Here is a 21,451-nt window from a genome sequence, read left to right as displayed (position 1 = left end):
CATCTCTCTAGGTCTCCCTGCCCCCTCTTTTTGGAGACAAGGCCTCACTCTGTAATCCTGGTTGCCTAGAACCTGGTATGTAGACCACAATGGCCTCAGAACCAAGATCTACCTGCCTCTGCCTAAGCTGTGATTTGAATTTTATGGAAAGACTTCCGCACAAAACCACAACTTTGCTTACCTGGTAATTAGAGGAAACTGGGAACCTGTGAAAGTACCCTGTCATACAAGCCACACTGGAACAGGTTTTGTTTTTTTCTCAGCCCCTTCCGCTGTCTAAGAATAGACAGCATAACTAATAACATAACTGGTCAGCTGAGCCTTACCTGCAGGTGTGGCAAACAGCCAGATGTTTACCATCAGCAATCAGGGCGTGAGCTCATCAGAAGTAGGCAGTTATTTGCATGTTCTACATCATGAACTCCACTCCCAAATTAGTTTCCATTCAAGACATCTACCTTTGACATCTGTGAGAATATTTCCCCTCCTTCAAGAACAGCCTTTGTGAAGTCTCACGGCGGACAGCTAACTCAGCTGCAGGATCACCATCAGCACCAGCAGTAAAGGCCCAATGGAGAGCTGCCAGGGGCTGAGCGGCCTTGTGGATGGCAGGCAAACGCTTCACTACTGTGAGCTGTGACGCCAGCCCAAGGTCTATTCACAAGCTTGGGTGGCAATGGCACACGCTATGCACAACTACAACAACCCCAGTAAGCCTGATGACCAGAGTTGAATCCCTGGACTACACACCATACAAGATGGCTCTATACACTGTACAAAGACAAAGCAGACGCCACCGAGCTGTCCTCTGACTTCCACAGTCACACAATAAGTAAACGCTAAAAATAAAACCAACATCTCAGGAACTATTACAATCAAAATGTTTTATCAAACATATGAACATTTATATTACAAACCACACATTAACATTTCTTCCTCTCAGCCCCAGGAGGCCTCCCCGTCAGAGTCTCATGCTCACTTAAACCTCATTTCAACTGCAGGCAAGACAAGGGGAAGGAAAGTGCAATTTTGAAAGTAACACCGCAGACCCAGCGTGTGACACAAATTGGCAGAAGGTAGGAGATTCTTCTTTGGCCCTCGGGCCCAGTGTTGTTCATCCTCCACAGGAAGCCTTTCAGGAACAGAAGCTCCCCAGCGTGCTGCATGTCTGCCCTGCTCTCTAGGTGGTGTTCCTCTTTCAATCTGACCATCCATCCTGGAGTCCTGACTAGCTTTTCGGAATTTCTTTCAAGAAATCCCACTGGTTTACATCCTCTCAACTGTCTATCTCCCTTTGAACCTCTAAACAACAAGCAACAAAACAGAGAGCAATAAGTTCCAAAAGGACTTCAGCCGAGACCTTCTACAGGAAACGTCTGTCCTAGAAGCTTCTTGCCAAAACCTGCAGAGCTGGGGACAACAGATGAAAACAGGTCCAGCTGGAAACATTTCAGGTACACAATCAACTCGCTACTCTGCATCTGTAGATTTAAAGTGGTCATCATCCACAGTAGAATAAATGTGACCCTCGTTGCACAGAAAATCCACTGCTTGCCTGAAAGGAAAAAAAAAAGAGGGGATGGGGGGAAAATCCCCACATTAAAACCAGTGCCTTTTGAACACAGCTAAGCAAGCAAACATCACTTGTTTCTGTCCTTTTTTGTTTTTTTCAAGACAGGGTTTCTCTGTGTAGCCCTGGCTATCCTGGAGCTCAGAAATCCGCCTGCCTCTGCCTCTCAAGTGCTGGGATTAAAGGTGTGAGCCACTACCGCCCAGCTCTGTACTTCTTAGCTATGAATTATTCAGTCAGTTTGTTCAGGGAGGTAGGTCTCCTGCAGGAGAATGACAATACAACCTAAGGATTGAGATTATCCATGCAGATCAGGGCTACCAGGGCTGCCTTGGATCCTGGCCTCAAATTTCAAAATAAAACAGGGCTCACTTAAAATGCCAATCGAAGTTGACACAAGAGCCTGAAACCACAGTCAGCTTGCTCAGGATATGTATACTGGGGACTGCAGTCTCCCTTCTCTGGATCCAGGCTCCCAAATCACATAGTAATACGGCTTTTGCTTTGCGAATGGGCAGCAGAATAGCAGGAAGGGAAAGTAATTCAGAAAGTGTGTGACTTCTTCAAATCCTTACATCCTCAGAGACAGGAAGGTGTTTAGTAAGAGTCAGAATTTACAGTGACTTACCCCCTCACCACAGTGACTCTGAGATGGGCATTATTTACCACTATTTATTTCACAGCACAGAATGGGAAACTGGCCTGGGCATTTATTTTCTATCTCAGCCTACAGTTATTAAATGGGTTTGTTCGTTCCAGGCAGGGTCTCTATGTAGTCAGAGCTGTCCTGGAACTTGCTATGTAAACTAGGCTGGCCTTGAACTCAAGTATCATGAGTACTATCTACATATTTATAGTTCATCTCAGTTCACTGCAATGGAATCAGAACTCTGCTGCCTAAACCAGAATCCCATCAAAGGAGCAAGAGGGCTGCCTGATGCCCTCAGATCCCACACAAATCAGCAAGTGGCGCAACAGTGCCACCTGTGAGTGCTTTTAAATTCTCTTCCTGGCTGCTCAACTTCTCCCTCAACAGGCTGCAGCTGACACACTTCCTTATGTGAGTCTCATGCAGACCAGGTTGGCTCTGAACTCCAACCCTCCTGCTTCTCTTCCAGGTGAGAACCAGCAAACCCAGATCCAGCTTTATCTTTTACACTCACTCCTCACTATCCGAAGACTGTGCACAGATACAAGGGTACAAGTCTGGACCTCTAGGCCACGGAGAAGAAGACTTACTTGATGGAGGGTACAGGCATATGCTGGAGCTGGCTCCTGAGATCCTGAAAGTTCAATCCTTCCGGTCTTGGGCAGGCCTTGATCAAATTTAGTACCTGACAGTTCAAATTAAAAAAACTTCAGCAACTACTCTGACTCAGCTTACTCATGTGAACCCGAGCCACTTCATAAGCGAAGAGGAGCTAGAAAGGTAGCTTGCTCAGGGGGAGCACTTGCAGAGATCCTGGGTTTCCACCCTCTCTATCCTCCACTGGTATCAGGCATTGTGTACATACACACATACATCTGTACAAGCAGGCAAGCACACACAAGTTAAAAGGGAGGGGAGTGTTGGTGTGAAGCAGGCTACAAGATAACCTTACATCATTCGGGAAGAAACAAAATATCAAGACTGCCTGTGCTCTGTGTGGCGAATAGGCAGCTTACCTGATTTTGGACCACAGTGAGGCCATTTGCTGGCATGAAGTTATTCCCACTGAAGTTTCCTGGTTCACCCATTCCTAGGTTGCTGATAGATGGTCTCCCTGCAGAGGCCTGAATTAAGAACAAGATTAGAACAAAAGAAAAGACACCACATCAACCCTACTTCTAATAACTTACTAACGAACAGCAAGAAATAATTTAATCAGTTTTCCCAGTAACTATTTATATAGGAAAGGTATAACAATGAAATCTCACATGGAAAGTAAAATAACCCCTGAAACATATATTCCCTGTCCCCTGAAAGGATGCTCTGGCACTGTGATTTCACGTGCAAGCTATAATAGTTTCCTTGGGACTTGCTTAAGCAAGCATTTATTATCATGAAGCCCTGTTGGGAGAGAAAAGGGCAAGGTTTGCCCGTGGGTACATTTCCCTGGCAGAGGGCTTGCCTACTATAAAGCCGAGAGTTCAATTCAGAACACAAGAAAGGAGGCGTAGATGCTCCACCCTCTTTTAGGTCATTCCTTTCTCTGCCTACCACTCTGCATTATCTCAAATACTCCTCTGAACTGAGTTCTACCAAAGTCATCAATGACTCAAGTCACTGGCTGCTCAAGTCTTTTGGTCTTCGCCACATCTGACCGCAGACAATGTTGACCCTGCTCTCCAGTGTGCCCCCCAGGCTTCTGCATCCCACACTGTCTGGTTCCCACTTACACTCTTTGCAGTGCCTGATGAACAGCACATCCTGTGTTTGATCTACTGTACTGGATAACAGGAGCACACATATCCTGTGTGGTTTAACGCAGTGTGAAACACAGAGGAATCCTATCCCATTAGCAGACCACCCAGTCAAACGTCCATTAAATGTCTGCTGTAGAGATGTTTTATGACGTACAGGTTGGATGCAAAATGCTGTTTGGCTTTGAAATTTTTGTTCAGCCATCTTGATACTGGGTGAGAAACAACTCAAAATTCTAGAAGACATGTTACACTTGGACTAAAACAGTGGCAAAGCTCAGGGAGAAAATGTGTCCAGGACCAAGAGATGGCTGGGACTCTGTAGACTAGGCAGGCCTCAAACTCAGAAATCCACCTGCCTCTGCCTCCCAAGTAGCAGTTGGAGCTCTTTCGGCTCTTCCTAAATTTGGTTCCAGGTGGCACACACTGCTTGTAACCCTATCGCCAGGGGATCCCTCACACCACACACAGACACGTAAATATAAACCTAAAGTTTGTTTTCTCAGAAAAGGGAGAAGTTGACTGCAGATCCTCACCTGGCTGGTGGGTTTGCTCAGCATCAAGTGTGAATTGACCACCTCCAGAATGTGTGCGGTGAACTCATTCATATCTTCCAGAGGAATGATCTTGAAGGCCACCAAGCTCTTTTTGTTCTATTAAAGAGGAAAATGTAAGTAAAAGACAAACATATTCAAGTGACTTTCTGGGCAAAACACTGGCTTTTTCCTTGGTTATATTTCTCACTATGGGGAAAATGCCTGATAGACCTAAAAATGTGTATGTGAATGTGGGCACATGTACCACAGTATGCAAGGGAAATCAACAAGACAGACTTGGTGTGTTGGTTCCCATTTCCCACCTCAAACCAGGCTATCTTTGTACTATGTACACCCAACTAGGTAACCCCAAAGCTTCTAGAGATTCTCCTGTCTGCCACCCAACTCTTCAGCGTTAGAAAACTCTTCTAAGGTAACCTCACAGGTGTTAGAGAGGCTCTGGATGACCACCTGGCTTTCACACAGCTCCTGAGGACTGGAACTCAATAACTCAGGTCCCTAACACTTGCATGGCACATGCTAGTTACCCAGTGGCAATCTTTTGGCCCTAATTTTTTTTCTTTAGTGAGGCAAGGTTTCACTATGGAGCCTTGGCTGTCCTAGAGCCTACCATGTAGACCAGGCTGACCAGGAACTGATCTGCCTTTTTGAGAAAGGGTCTTACTATGTAACCCTGGTTGTTTGAAACTATGTAGACTAGGTTGGGCTCAAACTCAGACATTTATTGGCCTCTGCCTCCTACGGATAAAAGAAAATGCCTATGTGCCATCACACATGATTTTAATGTCTATTTTAAGACATTACCTAGGTACTTCCTCTCAATGAAGAGAACAAAGTATCTTCTCATTTAATATGAAGACTTGATTGTTAAGGATAATTACTCATTCTTCTAAGATGATGTATATTCAAAATTTTTAATTATTTTTTTGTTTTTCCAGACAGAACTTATATAGCCCAGTAGTCCTGCAATTTGTTTTATTCTACAATTTACTCTATAGACTAGGCTGGCCTTGAACTCAGATATCTGCCTGCTTCTGCCTCCCTCGTGCTGAGATTAAGGGGGTGCATCACCATCACCACCATCACCACCACTTGTCATGAGACAGGTTCTCTTCTTGTTCACCAATGTGTGACAAGCCAGCTTGCCTGTGAGGTTCAGGGCTGTCTCCACCCCATTTCCCTCCATAGGAGTGCAGAGATCACAGATATGCACTTGCACTAACAAGCCTGGTGAACCTGACTTTAACTTTGGTTATAAGGATTCAAACTCAAGTCTTCATCTAAGCCTTATCCCAGCTCTGAAGCTACCATTTTACTTGACTTTACCTGAAAAGACCTGAGGTGGCCAGCAACTTTCACGTATGTTTCTGGAGGAACCACAGTGTTTTCACCACTGGCATCCTGACAGAAAAATATAAACATATCACTGTTTTTTTTTTATTTACTTTTAATTTTTTGATAGGGTCTCATGTAACACAGTTATCTTCAAACTTAATACATAGCTAATGATGACTGTGAACTTCTTCCTGTTTCTATCCACCAAGTACTGGATTACTGGTCTGTAAATATCACATACAACTTATCTGGTGCAGGAGACAGAACTGTTATTTTGTTACTGTTTGGTTTTGGTTTTGATTTTTGCCCCCTAATCCCCTTTTAAGGTGTGGGAGAGACAAACAGGGAGGGAGGGAGAGAGGAAAGGGGAGGATGGGAGAGAGGGAGGGAGGGGGGAGAGGGAGAGGGAGAGGGAGAGGGAGAGGGAGAGGGAGAGGGAGAGAGAGAGAGAGATTGAGAGACACAGATAGACAGAGGTTCTTATAAATGCAATCAAGGTGTCTTGGAACTATGTAACTCAGAATGGTCTAGAACTTATAGCAAAATGCTTCTGATTTAGCTTCCCAGTTGCCAATATAATACACATGACCCAAGCACACCAGGCTGGTCAACAGCACTTAATCATTTTCCCTTACATTTTGTGTGTGTGTGTGTGCTCCTGGGTGAGTGAATGGAAGTCAGAAGATATGTGCAAGCTGATTTCCTAGCACATAGATTAGCATTAAGTTTACCAGCTGAGCCATCTTATTAGTCTATGGTCAATACTACTTTGCCCATTAATTTTATATGTTATGGGTATAGGAGTATGTCTGTGTATCAGCTGTATTCTTGGTGTCAATGGAGGCCAGAAGAGCAGAAGAGGATGTCAAATCTACTAAAACTGGAGTTACTGATAGCTGTGAGCTGCTATGTGGATACTGGGAATTCTCTGGAAGAGCAATGTTCTTAACTGCTGAGTCATTCCTCTATCCTGCCTGGCCAATACCCTTAAACTAAATCTTGGTACACATCTTTATTTCCTTATGTAAATTTGTAGGTCTTTCTTTCTTTTTTTTTTTTAGACAGGGGTGGGTGGGTGTGTGTGTGTAGCCCTGGTGGAACTCTTTCTGTAGATGAGCCTGGCCTTGAATCCAGAGGTCTACCCACCTCTACTTTCTGAGCACTAGGATTAAAGGCATGCACTACAACAAGCCCAGAAAGGTCAGTGTTGGGCTGGAGAGATGGCTCAGCGGGTTAAGAGCTCTGACTGTTCTTCCAGAGATCCCAAGTTCAAATCCCAGCAACCACATGGTGGCTCACAACCATCTGTAATGGGATCTGATGCCTTCTGGTGCGTCTGAAGACAGCTACAGTGAAGTCATCATATATATATATATCAAATAGATGAAATTTTTAAAAAAAGGTCAATGTTCTTTAACTGATGATTTCAGTACATTGTGAGTTTTGGGAAAATGCAGTAGAATTTATACTTTTTTTTTTTTAATTTATTAATTTTATATGAGCACACTGTAAGTGTCTTCAGATAAACCAGAAGAGGGCATGAGATCCCATTTTGAGTTTTGAGCCACCATATGGTTGCTGGGAACTGAACTCAGGACCAGTTAGTGCTTTTAGCCACCGAGCCATCTTTCCAGCCTGAGGTTATACTATTACTATCAGGGTTGTACAGTAGCAATTTTCTTACTTAAAAAATGACAAGTCAACAAATGACTGTCTTCTAGACATCACAAGCAGTGGGCTCATTGCTACTCACACAACTTGGAAACTCTCGTTTTCAGTGCTTACTAGGTTTAACCTGTATCACTGCCACCATTTTAATCTGGTATTTTATAAGTAACCTGTTCATCTTTCTTTGTCTGTTTCTCTAAGGTGAAGCTACTTGTTTTTACTTTGCAGAGCTTTGTATTAAAGTGATTAAATATGTCCGAGTACGCTTTATATTCATTTAAACAGTATTCAAGACCCACTGTGTGATGGGCACCGTTCTAGGTACTGGGGACAGTAGTGACCAAAAGAGAAATGGTTCTTAGAGAACTTACTGTCTACTCTCTTCCACAGTATTTTAGGTGGTTTTAAATTTTTACGTGGTCAAATCAATTAAGTTCTTGCTTTATGGGTTTTTACCTTTTCTGTTTTGCTTATGAATTTTTATACCAAGAAAAACCTGTAAGGCTAAAACTGAAAGAGCTGAACATCCAAAGCCCCAAAGCAGCCCCACCTTGACCCAAGAGAAGACACTTACATCTGTGTCAACCCACTGGCGCACATCCATGGGCGCAGCGGTCATATCATCTATTTTGTAAACAATGTTGGTTGGAGCCTTCTCTGCATGTCTGATTATCCCCACAATAGTGACCTAGAGAAAGAAAACAACAGTCTGATTTTCCTGGAAATCAAAGCAAGACACACACACACACACACACACACACAACAATTTATAAAAGATTTTTTTTTGAGATACTCTTGTTTCATGGGCCTGACTGGCCTCATACTTGTGATAATCCTGTCTGCCTCCTGAATGCCAAGATTATAGGTGTAAGCTGCCATGCTCAGTCCAAAACTCATCTATTTTATTTATCTGAACAGAATATATTCACTGAGGAAAACTGAGAAACAAGTCCTACAAGTAAGAGAGGCTCCAAGGGAAATACATTTAGCTTGGAGATAGGGTTTCACTGCACAGGCCTATCTGTCCTGGAACTATGTGGACCAGGCTGGCCTTGAACTCAGAGGTCCACTTGCCCCTGCTTCTCCACTGGTCGGATTAAAGGTGTGAGCCACCACAGCCCAACCTTAAAAAATACTTTCCACAAAAGTATTGTTATCTTACCATTGTGTGTATGTATGCCATGATCCAGAGGTCAGAGAATATTATAGGGAGCTAGTTCTGTTTCTTTTTCAAAGATTTACTAAATATGAGTATACTATAGCCGTACAGGTGGTTGTGAGCCAAAATGTGGTTGCTGAGAATTGAACTCAGGACCTCTGCTTACTCTGACCCAAAGATTTATTTATTATTTTATGTAAGTACACTGTAGCTGTCTTCAGACACCAGAAGAGGGCCTCAGATCTCATTACGGATGGTTGTGAGCCACCATGTGTTTGCTGGGATTTGAATTCAGGACCTTGGGAAGAGCAGTCAGTGCTCTCAACCACTGAGCCATCTCTCCAGCCCCGCTAGTTCTTTTTCTAATGTAGAATGTGAAGATTGAACTCAGGTCCTCAGGCTTGTACAAAAGGCCCAAGCACTTTTACCCATAGAGCCCGTTACCGCCTATATACTTTTCAATTAAGCCAGTCTTACTCCTTTGTCTTTGCATATGAGTGAAGGGAATGCACAAATGAGCCGACAGATGCTCAATGCCTGCAGAGGCTGAGGACACTGGCTGTCCAGGTCTAGCACTATTGGTTTTATTTCCTTGAGACAGAGTCTCTTACTGAACCTGGAGCCAGCAATCCCCAAGGATCCTCCTGTCTGAGTTTTGTGGCACAGGAACCAGGGACTCCAGCCTGGCTTTGTACACCGGTCTGGATCTGGTATCTGGTCCTCATGCTTGCGCAGCCATCTTTCCAACCCCTTATTTCTTATCCCCAAATGGCCCTTCTCTAAAATCTTACATACCTGTGAAATCTCAACATCTCCAATTCTGAACACTTCATCAGTCAGAGTAGCAGAAAGCAGCTGAGATATGGTACAGGGCACAATGTGTTGGGCTCGGACCCTCTGAAAAGAAAAAGCGTGCACAGAGTCAACGCGAGAGTAACTAGACCTCCAGGTGAATAGATGTTTGTATCATACTGTGAGTTCACAAAGAAAAGGTCAGACTAGAGTCAGGACAACAAAGGATAGTCTGCATTTAAGAGCAATCCCAGGGCTGGGCAGTGGTGGCCCAGGGCTTTAATCTCAGCACCCAGGAGGTAGCGGCAGGTGGACCTCTGAGTTCAAGGCCAGTCTGGTGTACAGAGTGAGTTCCTACAGAGTGAGTTCCAGGACAGCCAGGGCTACACACACATAAATGCCTGTCTCAGAGAGGTAGGGGTAGAAAGAACACATCCCAGACACAGCCAGAGCAAAGTGTTCAGGACACCACCAAAACAACAGGGTTTTGTGAAAATGCTTGAGAAATGACAAGCAGAAAAAAAGACTTAGGAGACATTCTAAGTTTCTTGATAAAATGGAAGAAGTTAGAAATATAGCTTCTTTTAGGAGATAGGTATTCTGGCAACCAGACGGCAGTCTCTGTGGAAAACCTGTTGAGAGTTTAGCTAAGCTGGTCATCTTTGGGCAGCTTAAAGGAAGCGAGCAGAAGAGCATCTAGAGAAGACACTCAGTCACCTCAAGCAGTCTCCTAGCATCGAAACTTGCTGCTCTTCCAGAGGTCATGAGTTCAAATCCCAGCAACCACATGGCGGCTCACAATCATGTGTAATAGAATTTGATGCCCTCTTTCTGGTGTGTCTGAAGACAGCTACTACAGTGTACTTATACATAGTAATAAATAAGTCTTTTTTTTTTTTTTTTTAAAAAAGGGGGTTTCTGTGTAGTTCCCGGATGTAATCCCAGCACTCAGGAGACAGACAGGCAGTAGGGTCACCACAAATTCATGATCTACACCTACCAAGTTTCAAGTCACACTAATGTAAACAAAAGATCACATCCTGACACATTATAGAAGGAAATGCCGTATTTGGAATCTCAGAAATGTTTACTGGCAATTTCAAACATCAGAAGCATACAGACGGGATATTTCACAGATATCAGGGAAGCTGGGCCGAAAGGCCAGAGCTTGGCTCCAGCCCTATCAAGTCAAAGCCAGCCTGGGCAACAGAGGTACACCCCATTAAAAAAACAAAAAGGTAAAGAACAGTCACTCAGTCACTACAAATTAAGGACAAATATTCAGTAACCCTTATTTAGAGACGGCTTGCTCCCCACCCCAACCCCGTTAGGATGCGCCTGGTGGCCATACACCTTTAACCCCAGCCCCAGAGGCAGTGGCCAGTGGATCTCTGAGTTCCAGGCCAGCCAGAGCTACATTGTGAGCCTGTTTCAAACAAAACACTTGGTCAAACAATGAATATGTTCGAGACAAAAAAGCCCAGCAGATGAAGGATTGCAGGGCTCTTCCTGTCAGATAGCAACAGGAAATAAGCCCAAACCTGTTGTGAGCACAGTGGACTCTTGTTCTTCAGGGATTTTAGGAGTCCCAGCGGTGGCCTGAGGGCAGCGACACTAAACTCTGCTAAAGCCTACTTTCGAGTGGTAGGGCCAGGAAAGTGGAGGCCGGGTCAACCTCTGCACGGCTGTCACCCACTTGACCACACAAAAGACAAGGTAGGCAACTGACAGCTTCGGAACCAGGTGGGGTGTGCCGCCCTCCCCCAGGAAAACACGTTCCTCCCGGACCTGGGACTTCGGGCCAGGACACAAATGAGAACGGAGCCGTCAGTCTACGTACCGACTTCTTCTCCGCCTGCGACGGCGTGGGGGACCCGAAGCCACCGGGGGACTGCGTGTAGCCGCCCGCTCCGCCATAGGTGGAGCTGCTGAAGCTTTCGAATCCGCCTGGGGGTGAACGGCAGAAGTCAGAGTCTGCGCTGCGCTCCCCAGCTCCATACCTGGCGAACGCTGTCCCCACCGCCCCGGCCACGACAATCCTCCGGGCCACCCCTCAAACGCCGCCGATCCGGCCTCGGGCCTCGCGCTGCGTCCCTGCCCTCCCACGCGAGACTCGCCCACTCCCGACACCCTCGCGACTCCCCGCCTCCTCTCCCGCACGCCCGCCATTACTATTCCACATCCTGGTCGCAGTCCCCCTGAGAGAGAGGTCCAAGAAGCTGGGACACGCAAAACAAGAACACTTGGGAACTGTTTGCCGCTCCGGCGTGGCAGCGTTGTAGCTACTTTGCACTGGCGCCACAAACTCCTTCCCGCGAAGGGCCAGCCAATCAGCGCCCAGGTCGCATCTAGCTTCAGCCAATCAGAACTCACGAATCCCGCTTTTTCCTGTATCAAGGCCAAACTTAGGAAAAATGCACGGCCCCAAGAAGGAATGGAAGCCTCCGCGGCCATCTTTATTGAGGGCAAATTTCCGATAGGACAGTACTCAAGAAAACAACCAATTAAAACAATATTTCCGGGGCCATCTTAAAGCACGCCTCACTATCCCGTCAAGTGTGCGACCGTACGTCACTTCCGCCGCTCGCTAAACTTCCCGCCAAACTTGCCAGTTTTCTGATGAAGCTGAATCTCGGGCGCTGTGGTGGAAGTCGCACTTTCGACGTTGGAGCTCACTTTTGACTCGCCATTTGCACACCTCAGAGACTCAGTACTAGCCTCACAGGACCTCGTAGGATTATTTATTCTGTTTAAGAAATTAAAATCGAGCTGGGCGTGGTGGCGCACGCCTGTAATCCCGGCACTTGGGAGGCAGAGGCAGGGGGATTTCTGAGTTCGAGGCCAGCCTGGTCTACGGAGTCAGTTCCAGGACAGCCAGGGCTATACAGAGAAACCCTGTCTCGAAAAAACCAAATCCAAAAAACCAAAAATAAAAAAACAAAACAAAAAATAGAAATTAAAGTCGGGGCTGGTTCAGCGGTTAAGAACACTGACTGATCTTCTAGAAAGTCCTGAGTTCAATTCCCAGCAACCACATAATGGCTCACTACCATCTGTAATGCGATCCAATTCCCATTTCTGGTGTGTCTGAAAACAGTTACAGTGTTCTCATGTACCTGAAATAAATAAAATAAGTCTTTCTTTAAAAACAAATTTCAAATCGCCAAGTATAGCGATTTACTTTCAGCATCTAAGGCAGGAGGATCTCTGAGTTCGAGGCCAGACTGGTCTGCATAGCAAATTCCATGCTAGCAGGGGCTACATGCTGAAACCTTGCCTCAAAAAAAATGAAAGAAAGGAAATGAAACTTTTGTTGTTGTTGTTTTGTTGTTTTTTTCCGAGACAGGGTTTCTCTGTGTAGCCCTGGCTGTCCTGGAACTCACTCTCTAGACTAGGCTGGTCTCGAACTCAGAAATCTGCTTGCCTCTGCCTCTCAAGCATGTGGGATTAAAGGCGTGCGCCACCACTGCCCGGCAAAGAAATGAATCTTTAACTGTAGAGTCACAGATGGTCATTGATCATTGAGCCTGCAAGAAACCTCAGGGAGGCCAGCAAGAGGGCTCAGCAAGCCAGGCTGTCTGAGGTCAATCCCTGAGACCTGCGTGGTGGAAGTAGAGGCTCAACTGGTCATCTCACCAAAGGAGAGTAAGACCAGTAGACTTTTCTTTTCTTTTTTCTTTTTCTTTTTCTTTTTCTTTTTCTTTTTCTTTTTCTTTTTCTTTTTCTTTTTCTTTTTCTTTTCTTTCCTTTCCTTTCCTTTTTTTTTTTTTTGTCTGTCAAATTAAGCAAGTTTAGTTTGTCAGAGATGGCTATCTCCCTAAATCAGGGTTTGAGGAAATAGCATTGAACACAGAAGGTGAGGTTTATATTAGCTCCCAAAACTGTGAGAATATGGATCTTTTCAAGGGTTATGTAGGAACTTGGCTGAACATTTCAGTATTATTTGGCAGAACATGTATCAGGGTGAAATCAGGGTATAGGGTGTAGAACCTGTAGAAATTCAGAAAATGGGTCAAGACCTGGTCAAATTAAAGTTTACAGAAAACAGGAATGAACTTATTTTGACTGTATAATAAGATGGCTTCTGATCTTCAGATGGAGGCAGGCTGGTCTATCACAACTCCTAGAAATTGTCCTCTACACACCCAGGCACACACATGCACACACAGGCACACACTCGAGTACACATGTTCACACACACACACACACACAGGCTTGTATCCAGGGTATAGATATACATGTTTGTGTTTTCAAAGAAAAAAGCCCTAGCTGGGCAGTGGTGGCACAGGCCTTTAATCCCAACACTTGGGAGGCAGGGGCAGGTGAATCTCTGAGTTTGAGGCTAACCTGATCTACAGTGTGAGTTCTAGGACAGCCAGGGCTACACAGAGAAACTCTGACTGGGAAAACAAACCAAAGAAACATATGGCCAGAGTTAAAAAGATCCGAAGATGTCCTGCCTTTTAGCTCCCCAGCCTTGTCTCCCTCCCAACTAATCAGGGTTTGTTCTCTCCTGTGATTTCAACTAGTCATTATAGGAGTCACACACCTTGGTCTAGCCGATAGAGAGATCTTTGTGTTTAGTTTTCTAAGAATTATGTGTCTCTGTAGGTACGTGCACATGGGTTTAGGTGCCTCCAAAGCCAGAGGAGGACTTGGGGTTCCCTAGATGTGTTATTGGCAGTCATAGAAAGGAGATGGCTCAGAGGAGGATCTGGGGTTCCCTAGATGTGTTATAGGCACTCGTAGAGAGGAGACGGCTCAGTGGGTAGAAAGCACATGAGGGGCAAGCCTGCCGACCTGAGCTCTAAGCCCTGAGCACACAAAAACCAGATGTCATGGCGCATCCGTAACCCGAGCTCTCCTGTGGCCAGGAAGAAGCTCCTGAGCTCACTACCCTCGATGCCACAAGTGCCAGCTCCCGGAAGTTGCCCCTTGTCTTCCACACGTACACTATGTCTCACACATTTGACAAAGGTCATTTCAAACCATTAAATGTGTAGGTGTGTATAGATGTGTGTGTGCATGAGTGTATAGGTATAGTGTGCATATACATGTGTATAGGTCTAAGGGTGTATATATATGTATATACATATGTGTATGTGTATATATATAGGTGTATGCATGTATGTATATATATGTATTTGTGTGTAGGTATAGTGGTGTGTATGTGTGTATATATGTGTGTATGTATATGTTTGTATGTAGTTTGTGTGTAAGTGTATATGTGTAGTGGTGTGTGGGTATACATATGTATGTATATGCGTGTATTATGTGTGTATATATATATATGTGTGTGTATGTGTGTATGTGGTATATGTATATGTATGTGTGTACATGTATTGTGGCTGTAGTTTAGTGGAAGATCACTTGTCTGGTATGGACAAGGTCTTGGGCCAAGCTCAGAATTTCTGAGGTTTCCTTTTCCTTTCTTCTTCTTTTGATACAGGCTCCCTGCCCAGGCTGGATTTTAATTTTCTTTTATTTATTTTTATCCATCTGTCTGTGTGAGAGAGTGTATCCCATGCATATATGGGTGCCTAAGCCTTCCCAGAAGCAGGTGTCCGATCCCCTGCACCTGGAACCACCTGACATGGGTGCTGGAAACTGAACTTGGGTCCTCTGGATGATCGTCAAGTATTCTTTAGCCAGGCGGTGGTGGAACACGCCTGTAATCCCAGCACTCTGGGAGGCAGAGGCAGGTGGATTTCTGAGTTCGAGGCCAGCCTGGTCTACAGAGTGAGTTTCAGGACAGCCAGGGCTACACAGAGAAACCCTGTCTTGAAAAAACCAAATCCAAAAAAAAAATGTTAAAGATTTATGTATATGAGTGCTATATTTGCACATATGCCTTCATGACAGAAGAGGGTATCAGATCTCTTTATACATGGTTGTGAGCCACTATGTGGTTCTGGGAATTGAACTCGGGACCTCTGGAAGAGCAGTCAGTGCTCTTAACTGCTGAGCCATCTCTCCAGCCCCAGTAAGTGTTCTCAATCACAGCCACTCTCCATCCCCTGCTCTCATCTTCTTGGGTAGCTGGAATTACAAACCTGTACTTCCGCCGTTTGCCCTGTAACCTTTCACACTGTGGACTCATTAAGGATAAACTATCTTAGAAATCCCTGCTTAGAGAGGATATAGATCTTGGTATAAGCTGAACCTCCTAAATTTAACCATTAGCTACAGTCATTTTTAGTGAGGCAGACCTATCCTGGCAACATTTGCTGAGGTTGGAGGCTCTAGAGTTTGAAGTCAGCTTACAGTATCCCCCAATAAAAAGAGAGATTTGTTCTGTTTTGTTTTGTTTTTTCTTCAAGGACCATCTTATTATAATTTGAGAGAAAAATTGTAATAAGGCAAACAAGTTAAAAATCTTAGCAGCGGCTGAGCAGTGGTGTCGCATGCCTGTAATCCTAGCACTTGGGCGGCAGAGGCAGGTGGATTTCTGAGTTCGAGGCCAGCCTGGTCTACAGAGTGAGTTCCAGGACAGCTAGGGCTATACAGAGAAACCCTGTCTCAAAAAACAAACAAACAAACAAAAAACTTAGCAGCTTTAGAGAGGACGGAGATGCGTAAGAGGAAGGTATGCAGCCATGCCTTCTAAGTTAGTTTTTTGTTGTTGCTGTTGTTGTTGTTTTGGGTTTTTTGTTTTGTTTTTGTTTTTGTTTTTGAGACAGGGTTTCTCTGTATAGCACTGGCTGTCCTGGAACTCACTCTGTAGACCAGGCTGGCCTCGAACTCAGAAATCAGCCTGCCTCTGCCTCCCAGAGTGCTGGGATTACAGGGGTGCGCCACCACTGCCCGGCCTGAGTCAGGTTTTAAGAAAGGTTCAGCAATAAAGGTTGGTGAGCAGCTGGGTGAGGACAAGGCCTTCAGAGAAAGAATGAGGATGTCCAGCGGATCACAGCAAGTGATCTCAGGATTCTGGCCAGTAGCCAAAGAGGCAGAGCCAGGTGGAGACGGTCTACACTGTTGGTAGAGCACGAGGAAAAGGATTTTCTCAACTTTTGATTGAGCAGACATTTCTGTGCCATATATTGGGTCACCTGGAGATCCCAGGTGAGCCAAATAAATTATCTTCCAGGAGCTCAAAGATAGAACAAAGGCCAGGCGATGGTGGTCCATTCCTTTAATCCCAGCACTTAGGAGGCAGAGGCAGTTGGATCTCTTGAGTTCAAGGTCAGCCTGGTCTAGATATTGAGTTTCAGTACAAGATAAGGCTAGGTTGAGAGACCTTGTCTCAAACAAACAAACAACACTTATTTTATGGATAGGAGTGTTTGGCCTGCATACATGATTGGCCGGAAGAGGGCATCAGATCCCCGGGGAGTGGGCGTACAGACAGTTATAAGCCATCTTGCGGATGCTAGGAATTGAATCCAGGTCCTCTGGAAGAGGGGCCAATGCTCTTAGCTGTGGGTCCATCTGTGTAGGCTCCCAAACAATTCTTTTATGACCCTTTCACTTCTGTGTTCCTTTAGACCTTTATAGTGTCTCCTCCCTATGACTCAAAAGGTTCAAGATCTTTAGAGCAGCATCCCAACTCGGCACATTAGCTGTCATAATTTTATACGTAGCTGTATGAATCTGTCCAAAGCCCATGTCTCTCCCTAAACTAAATAAAAGATGCCTGTTATTGTTCCTGTTGCACCCAGCAGTGTCTGGCATGAAGAGGCTGCCTACTGGGTCTCTATGGAGTGAACCAAGCCAGTGAACCAGGTGTTTCATGGATGAGTGTAGATGGGCAGCTCCCCTGTGCTTTTCATCGCCCAGGCTAGATATCAGCTCTTGTAGGTTCAACCCTGCTGCCAGCGTGATTCGTTATCTCTTCCTGGGCCACGTTCTCTGTGGACTTGATCCCCAGGTCCACCACAATTGCAGAGGCTCGGAGGCCACATGTGACCAAAGGTTACTTGCACCCGAGGGCTGCTTTCTCCCACGTCCTTGTGGGAGTCACTAGCAGGTGTTTGTTCTCCATGCACTGTTCCATTTCTGGGCTCGAGGGGAGGATGGGAAATGTCCCTGGAGAGTACTTACCTCCTAGCTGCTACCCAGGCTATCTCTAAATTCATGCCCCAGACTCCCAGATGGCGGGGTTACAGGCATGGGCCACCTTATCTGACTCTTGGCAGCTTTACCCTAGCATGCCTTTTCCCCTCATAGTGTGATGGGGATTGCAGAAATTACCGTTGCTAAGAGTCGTACACATACTTGGAAGGACCAGTGTTAAAAGACAAGTAAAATATCAGCAATAGCTTGGCCATCAAAGGAAAGCTGGTACGTAAGCTCCCTTCGGAATGATCTTTATTAATAAAGAGGCCTCATGGTTACGATGCTTTGAGGTGCGACTGAGAGCACTAGACAGAAACAATAAAATGTGTGGCCATCTAAGCATGGTGGGAGCTTAACAAAGGACAGACGAGAGAGAGAGAGAGAGAGAGAGAGAGAGAGAGAGAGAGCACGAGAGAGATGAAGGGGCAGTGGAGGTTGTTTGAGAGAACACGCTTCAGACAGAATCCTCTAAGAAAGTCTCAGGTTCACCCCCAGAACAAAAGGAAGGTCTGGTTTTTTATAACCTCTCAGGGGTGTCGGGATGTTTTATGTCACATCATGTAGTTCATCATAGCTCATCTGACAGGGAACACGAAGAAGAGCTGTGCAGTCCCAGCACAGACTGCTTCCTAACTCTCTGTCCCAAAGAGAGCCACACGGATTTGTGTCCTGATCAGGCTATGGGATCAGGCCTAAAGGTACAGGCCAGTGTTCTAACAGAAGGCTGTTTCGTTCTTAAGAGAGCAAAGTCCAGGGCTGGAGAAATGGCTCAGTGGTTAAGAGCACTGACTGACTGCTCTTCCGAAGGTCCTGAATTCAAATCCCAGCAACCACATGGAAATGAGATCTGACACCCTCTTCTGGTATGTCTAACATCTCAGTTACAGTGTACTTACACATAATAATAAATAAATCTTTGGGTCGGAGAGAGCAGGGCCAGAGCTAGCAGAGGTTCTGAGTTCAAATCCCAGCAACCACCTGATGGCTCACAACCATCTGTACAGCTACAGTGTACTCATATACATAAAATAAATAAATTCAAAAGAAAAAAGAAAGCAAGTCCAAACCACTTGTATTTTTTAAATCTACTTCCCTTTCCAGTCAATCACAGACAGAGCCAGTTGGCCCAGCTCAGGAAACACCCTAGCCTCTGAGGTAGCAGGTTCTGTCAAAGGACTGAGTCCGGGCAGAACTCCTACTCCTCTAGATTCACTCTGAGGCCCATCTGTGCCTGCTTGGGATGCGGGCATCCTTTTTTTATTCATATAAAAGCTTAGGGAAGGTGGGCTGGAGAGATGACTCAGCGGTTAACAGAATTTACAGCTTTTACAGAGGACCCATGTTGGGCAACTCACAACCCCTGCAACTGCTGCTCCATCTGCCTGACACCTCTGGCCTCGGAGAACACTATACATTTTGTTTTTCCCAACAGGGTTTGTCTGTGTGGCCCTGGCTGTGCTGTCTTGGAACTAGCTCTGTAGACCAGGCTGTCCTCAAACTCAGAGAGCCACCTGCCTCTGCTGGAATTAAAGGTGTGCACACTGCTACTGCCTCTCAAGTGAGAGCACTTTAAAAAAACAAAATAAGGACTACTCTATGTGCACATGATGTCTTATGGGTTAGTGGTGAGGGTGATGGGGCTTTGTGGGAAAACTAATAAAAAAAGATCTGAAGTATTTTTTTAAATAATTTATTTATTATATGTAAGTACACTTTAGCTGTCTTCAGACACCCCAGAAGAGGGCATCAGATCTCATTACGGATGGTTGCAAGCCACCATGTGGTTGCTGAGATTTGAACTCAGGGCCTTTGGAAGAGCAGTCAGTGCTCTTAACGGCTGAGCCATCTCTCCAGCCCCTGACCTGAAGTACTTTAAGAGAAGCCCCTGCACCTGACCAGAAGATGCGTGGGTTTCTAGCACAGCCCACTCCTGAGATGGGTTGAGGAGGAGCCGTCTCCATTCGTCCCCATTTGTTGCAGACCCGGGCCTAGTGGTTGCTAACTCCCTGTCAGCCCTGGAGGTAGCAGCCCTTGACTCCTTGGTCCCTAGTCCTAGCATGCTTCGGACCCGGTCCAGAACTTTGAAAGGAAAGCCACACTGCTTTGCTGAGACTAAGTCAACAGCACTCACTCTCTGAACTCCATTCTTTTCCCTCCTGGGCAGAAAATTCAGATTTGGTAGTCATCTTGACACCTGCTTCCCCTGGCTGACTCAGGCCTCTGAATGGGGACAGAATTTAACCCTGCTGGTACTCTACTCACAGGACAGAGTCTGAACCACTCCAAGGGTCAAAGGTTGTTTTTCCTCCCCTCCCTCCCCTCCCCTTCCCCCTTTCACTTCCTCCTTCGCCCTCCCTTCCCTCCCTCCCATTTCCTTCCTTCCTTACATGTATGATGCTAAGGATGGTACCCAGGGCCTTGCACAACCTAGGCAAGCAATCTGAGCTACATTCCTTGCCATCTACCTTGTGTTGTTTGACAGGGTCTCCTGTAGCCCAGGCTGGCTTCAAACTCTCTCTGAGATCCTCCTTGAACTCCCCCGGGGGTTGTTGGTCCATCTAGCCAAGTCCATCCTCCTGCTGGATCTTCATTGGCATCATATACACATTTATTTTTGTTTGTTTATTGTGTTTTTTGAGGCAGGGTTTCTCTGTGTAGTTCTGCTTGTCCTGGAACTCACTCTGTAGACTATGCTGGCTTCTAACTAAGAGATCCACCTGCTTCTGTCTCCTGAGTGCTAGGATTACATGTGTGCACCATCGCCTCCTGGCAGAACTCATTCTTATGATAAAGGGCTCAGGTACTTTGCTCTAGTGGGGTATTTTACAACGGAGTTTTGATGCAGCCACACCTGGAATTTTGTTATGAGAATTGTCATGTGGAGAGTTTTGTTTTTCTTCCCAAAGTTTTACAATGTTTAAATGTGTAAGAGAATCAAACCATGGGCTCAGACTTTCTAGTAGTTTAGGTGCAGTCTCACTGACAAAATCTGACTGTACTGAGTTTTCCTTCTCATCTTTTCGAGGTTTGGTTCTCTGCCACAGTAATACCTGCAGACACTCCACAACACATGAACCCCTTGACCATAGACTTCCAAGCTTCCAGGAATGGGAACCAATACATTTCTGTCCTTTATAACTATTCCAGTCTCAGGTATTCTGCTATAGTAACAGAAAATGGGCCAAGACAACTTCTGTACCTCACACTCCTTGCCCTGTCTCCCCATGTATTGGCTAGTTTTGTGTGTCAACTTGACACAGGCTGGAGTTATCACAGAGAAAGGAGCTTCAGTTGGGGAAGTGCCTCCATGAGATCCAGCTGTGGGTCATTTTCTCAATTAGTGATCAAGTGGGGAGGACCCCTTGTGGGTGGTGCCATCCCTGGGCTGGTAGTCTTGGGTTCTATAAGAAAGTAAGCTAAGCAAGCCAGGGGAAGCAAACCAGTAAGAGACATCCCTCCATGGCCTCTGCATCAGCTCCTGCTTCCTGACCTGCTTGAGTTCCAGTCCTGACTTCCTTTAGTGATGAACTGCAACTTGGAAGTGTAAGCTCAATAAACCCTTTCCTCCCCAACTTGCTTCTTGGTCCTGATGTTTGTGCAGGAATAGAAACCCTGACTAAGACACCCTATATTCATCTTTCTGAGATACACATTGGATTGTCTTTTTTTTTCCCTTTTCTTTTAAAGATTTATTTAGCCGGGCGGAGGTGGCGCACACCTGTAATCCCAGCACTCTGGGAGGCAGAGGCAGGCAGATTTCTGAGTTTGAGGCCAGCCTGGTCTACAGAGTGAGTTCCAGGACAGCCAGAGCTATACAAAGAAACCCTGTCTCAACAAAAACCAAACCAAAAAACCAAAAAAAAGAAAAAAGAAAAAAAAAAAAGAAAAATATTTATTTAGGCTGGACTGAGT

General features: G+C 45.6%; 1 protein-coding gene across 1 annotated transcript; it reads right to left on the bottom strand.

Moving 5' to 3' along the window:
• Positions 1-869: 869 nt before the first annotated feature.
• On the bottom strand, positions 870-11,806 carry Rpa2 (replication protein A2). The gene is made up of 9 exons (XM_052177603.1): positions 11,657-11,806; positions 11,325-11,431; positions 9,488-9,589; positions 8,108-8,221; positions 5,857-5,931; positions 4,510-4,626; positions 3,236-3,343; positions 2,810-2,904; positions 870-1,555 (listed from the first exon to the last, which is right to left on the bottom strand). Exons 1-9 carry the CDS (start codon positions 11,664-11,666, stop codon positions 1,471-1,473), a joined length of 813 nt encoding a protein of 270 aa, XP_052033563.1. The 5' UTR covers positions 11,667-11,806; the 3' UTR covers positions 870-1,470.
• Between the last annotated feature and the right edge of the window lie 9,645 nt (positions 11,807-21,451).

Source organism: Apodemus sylvaticus, chromosome 3 (assembly GCF_947179515.1).
Source record: "Apodemus sylvaticus chromosome 3, mApoSyl1.1, whole genome shotgun sequence".
NCBI classification, from domain to species: domain Eukaryota; kingdom Metazoa; phylum Chordata; class Mammalia; order Rodentia; family Muridae; genus Apodemus; species Apodemus sylvaticus.
This window is presented reverse-complemented; position numbering and strand designations above follow the sequence as displayed.

Coding starts and splice junctions, on each gene's coding strand:
- Rpa2 (XM_052177603.1), bottom strand. Junction 4,627..5,856: donor GCCACCTCAGGTCTTTTCAG/GTAAAGTCAAGT, acceptor CCTCTTTAATAG/AACAAAAAGAGCTTGGTGGC. Junction 2,905..3,235: donor TCACTGTGGTCCAAAATCAG/GTAAGCTGCCTA, acceptor TTGAACTGTCAG/GTACTAAATTTGATCAAGGC.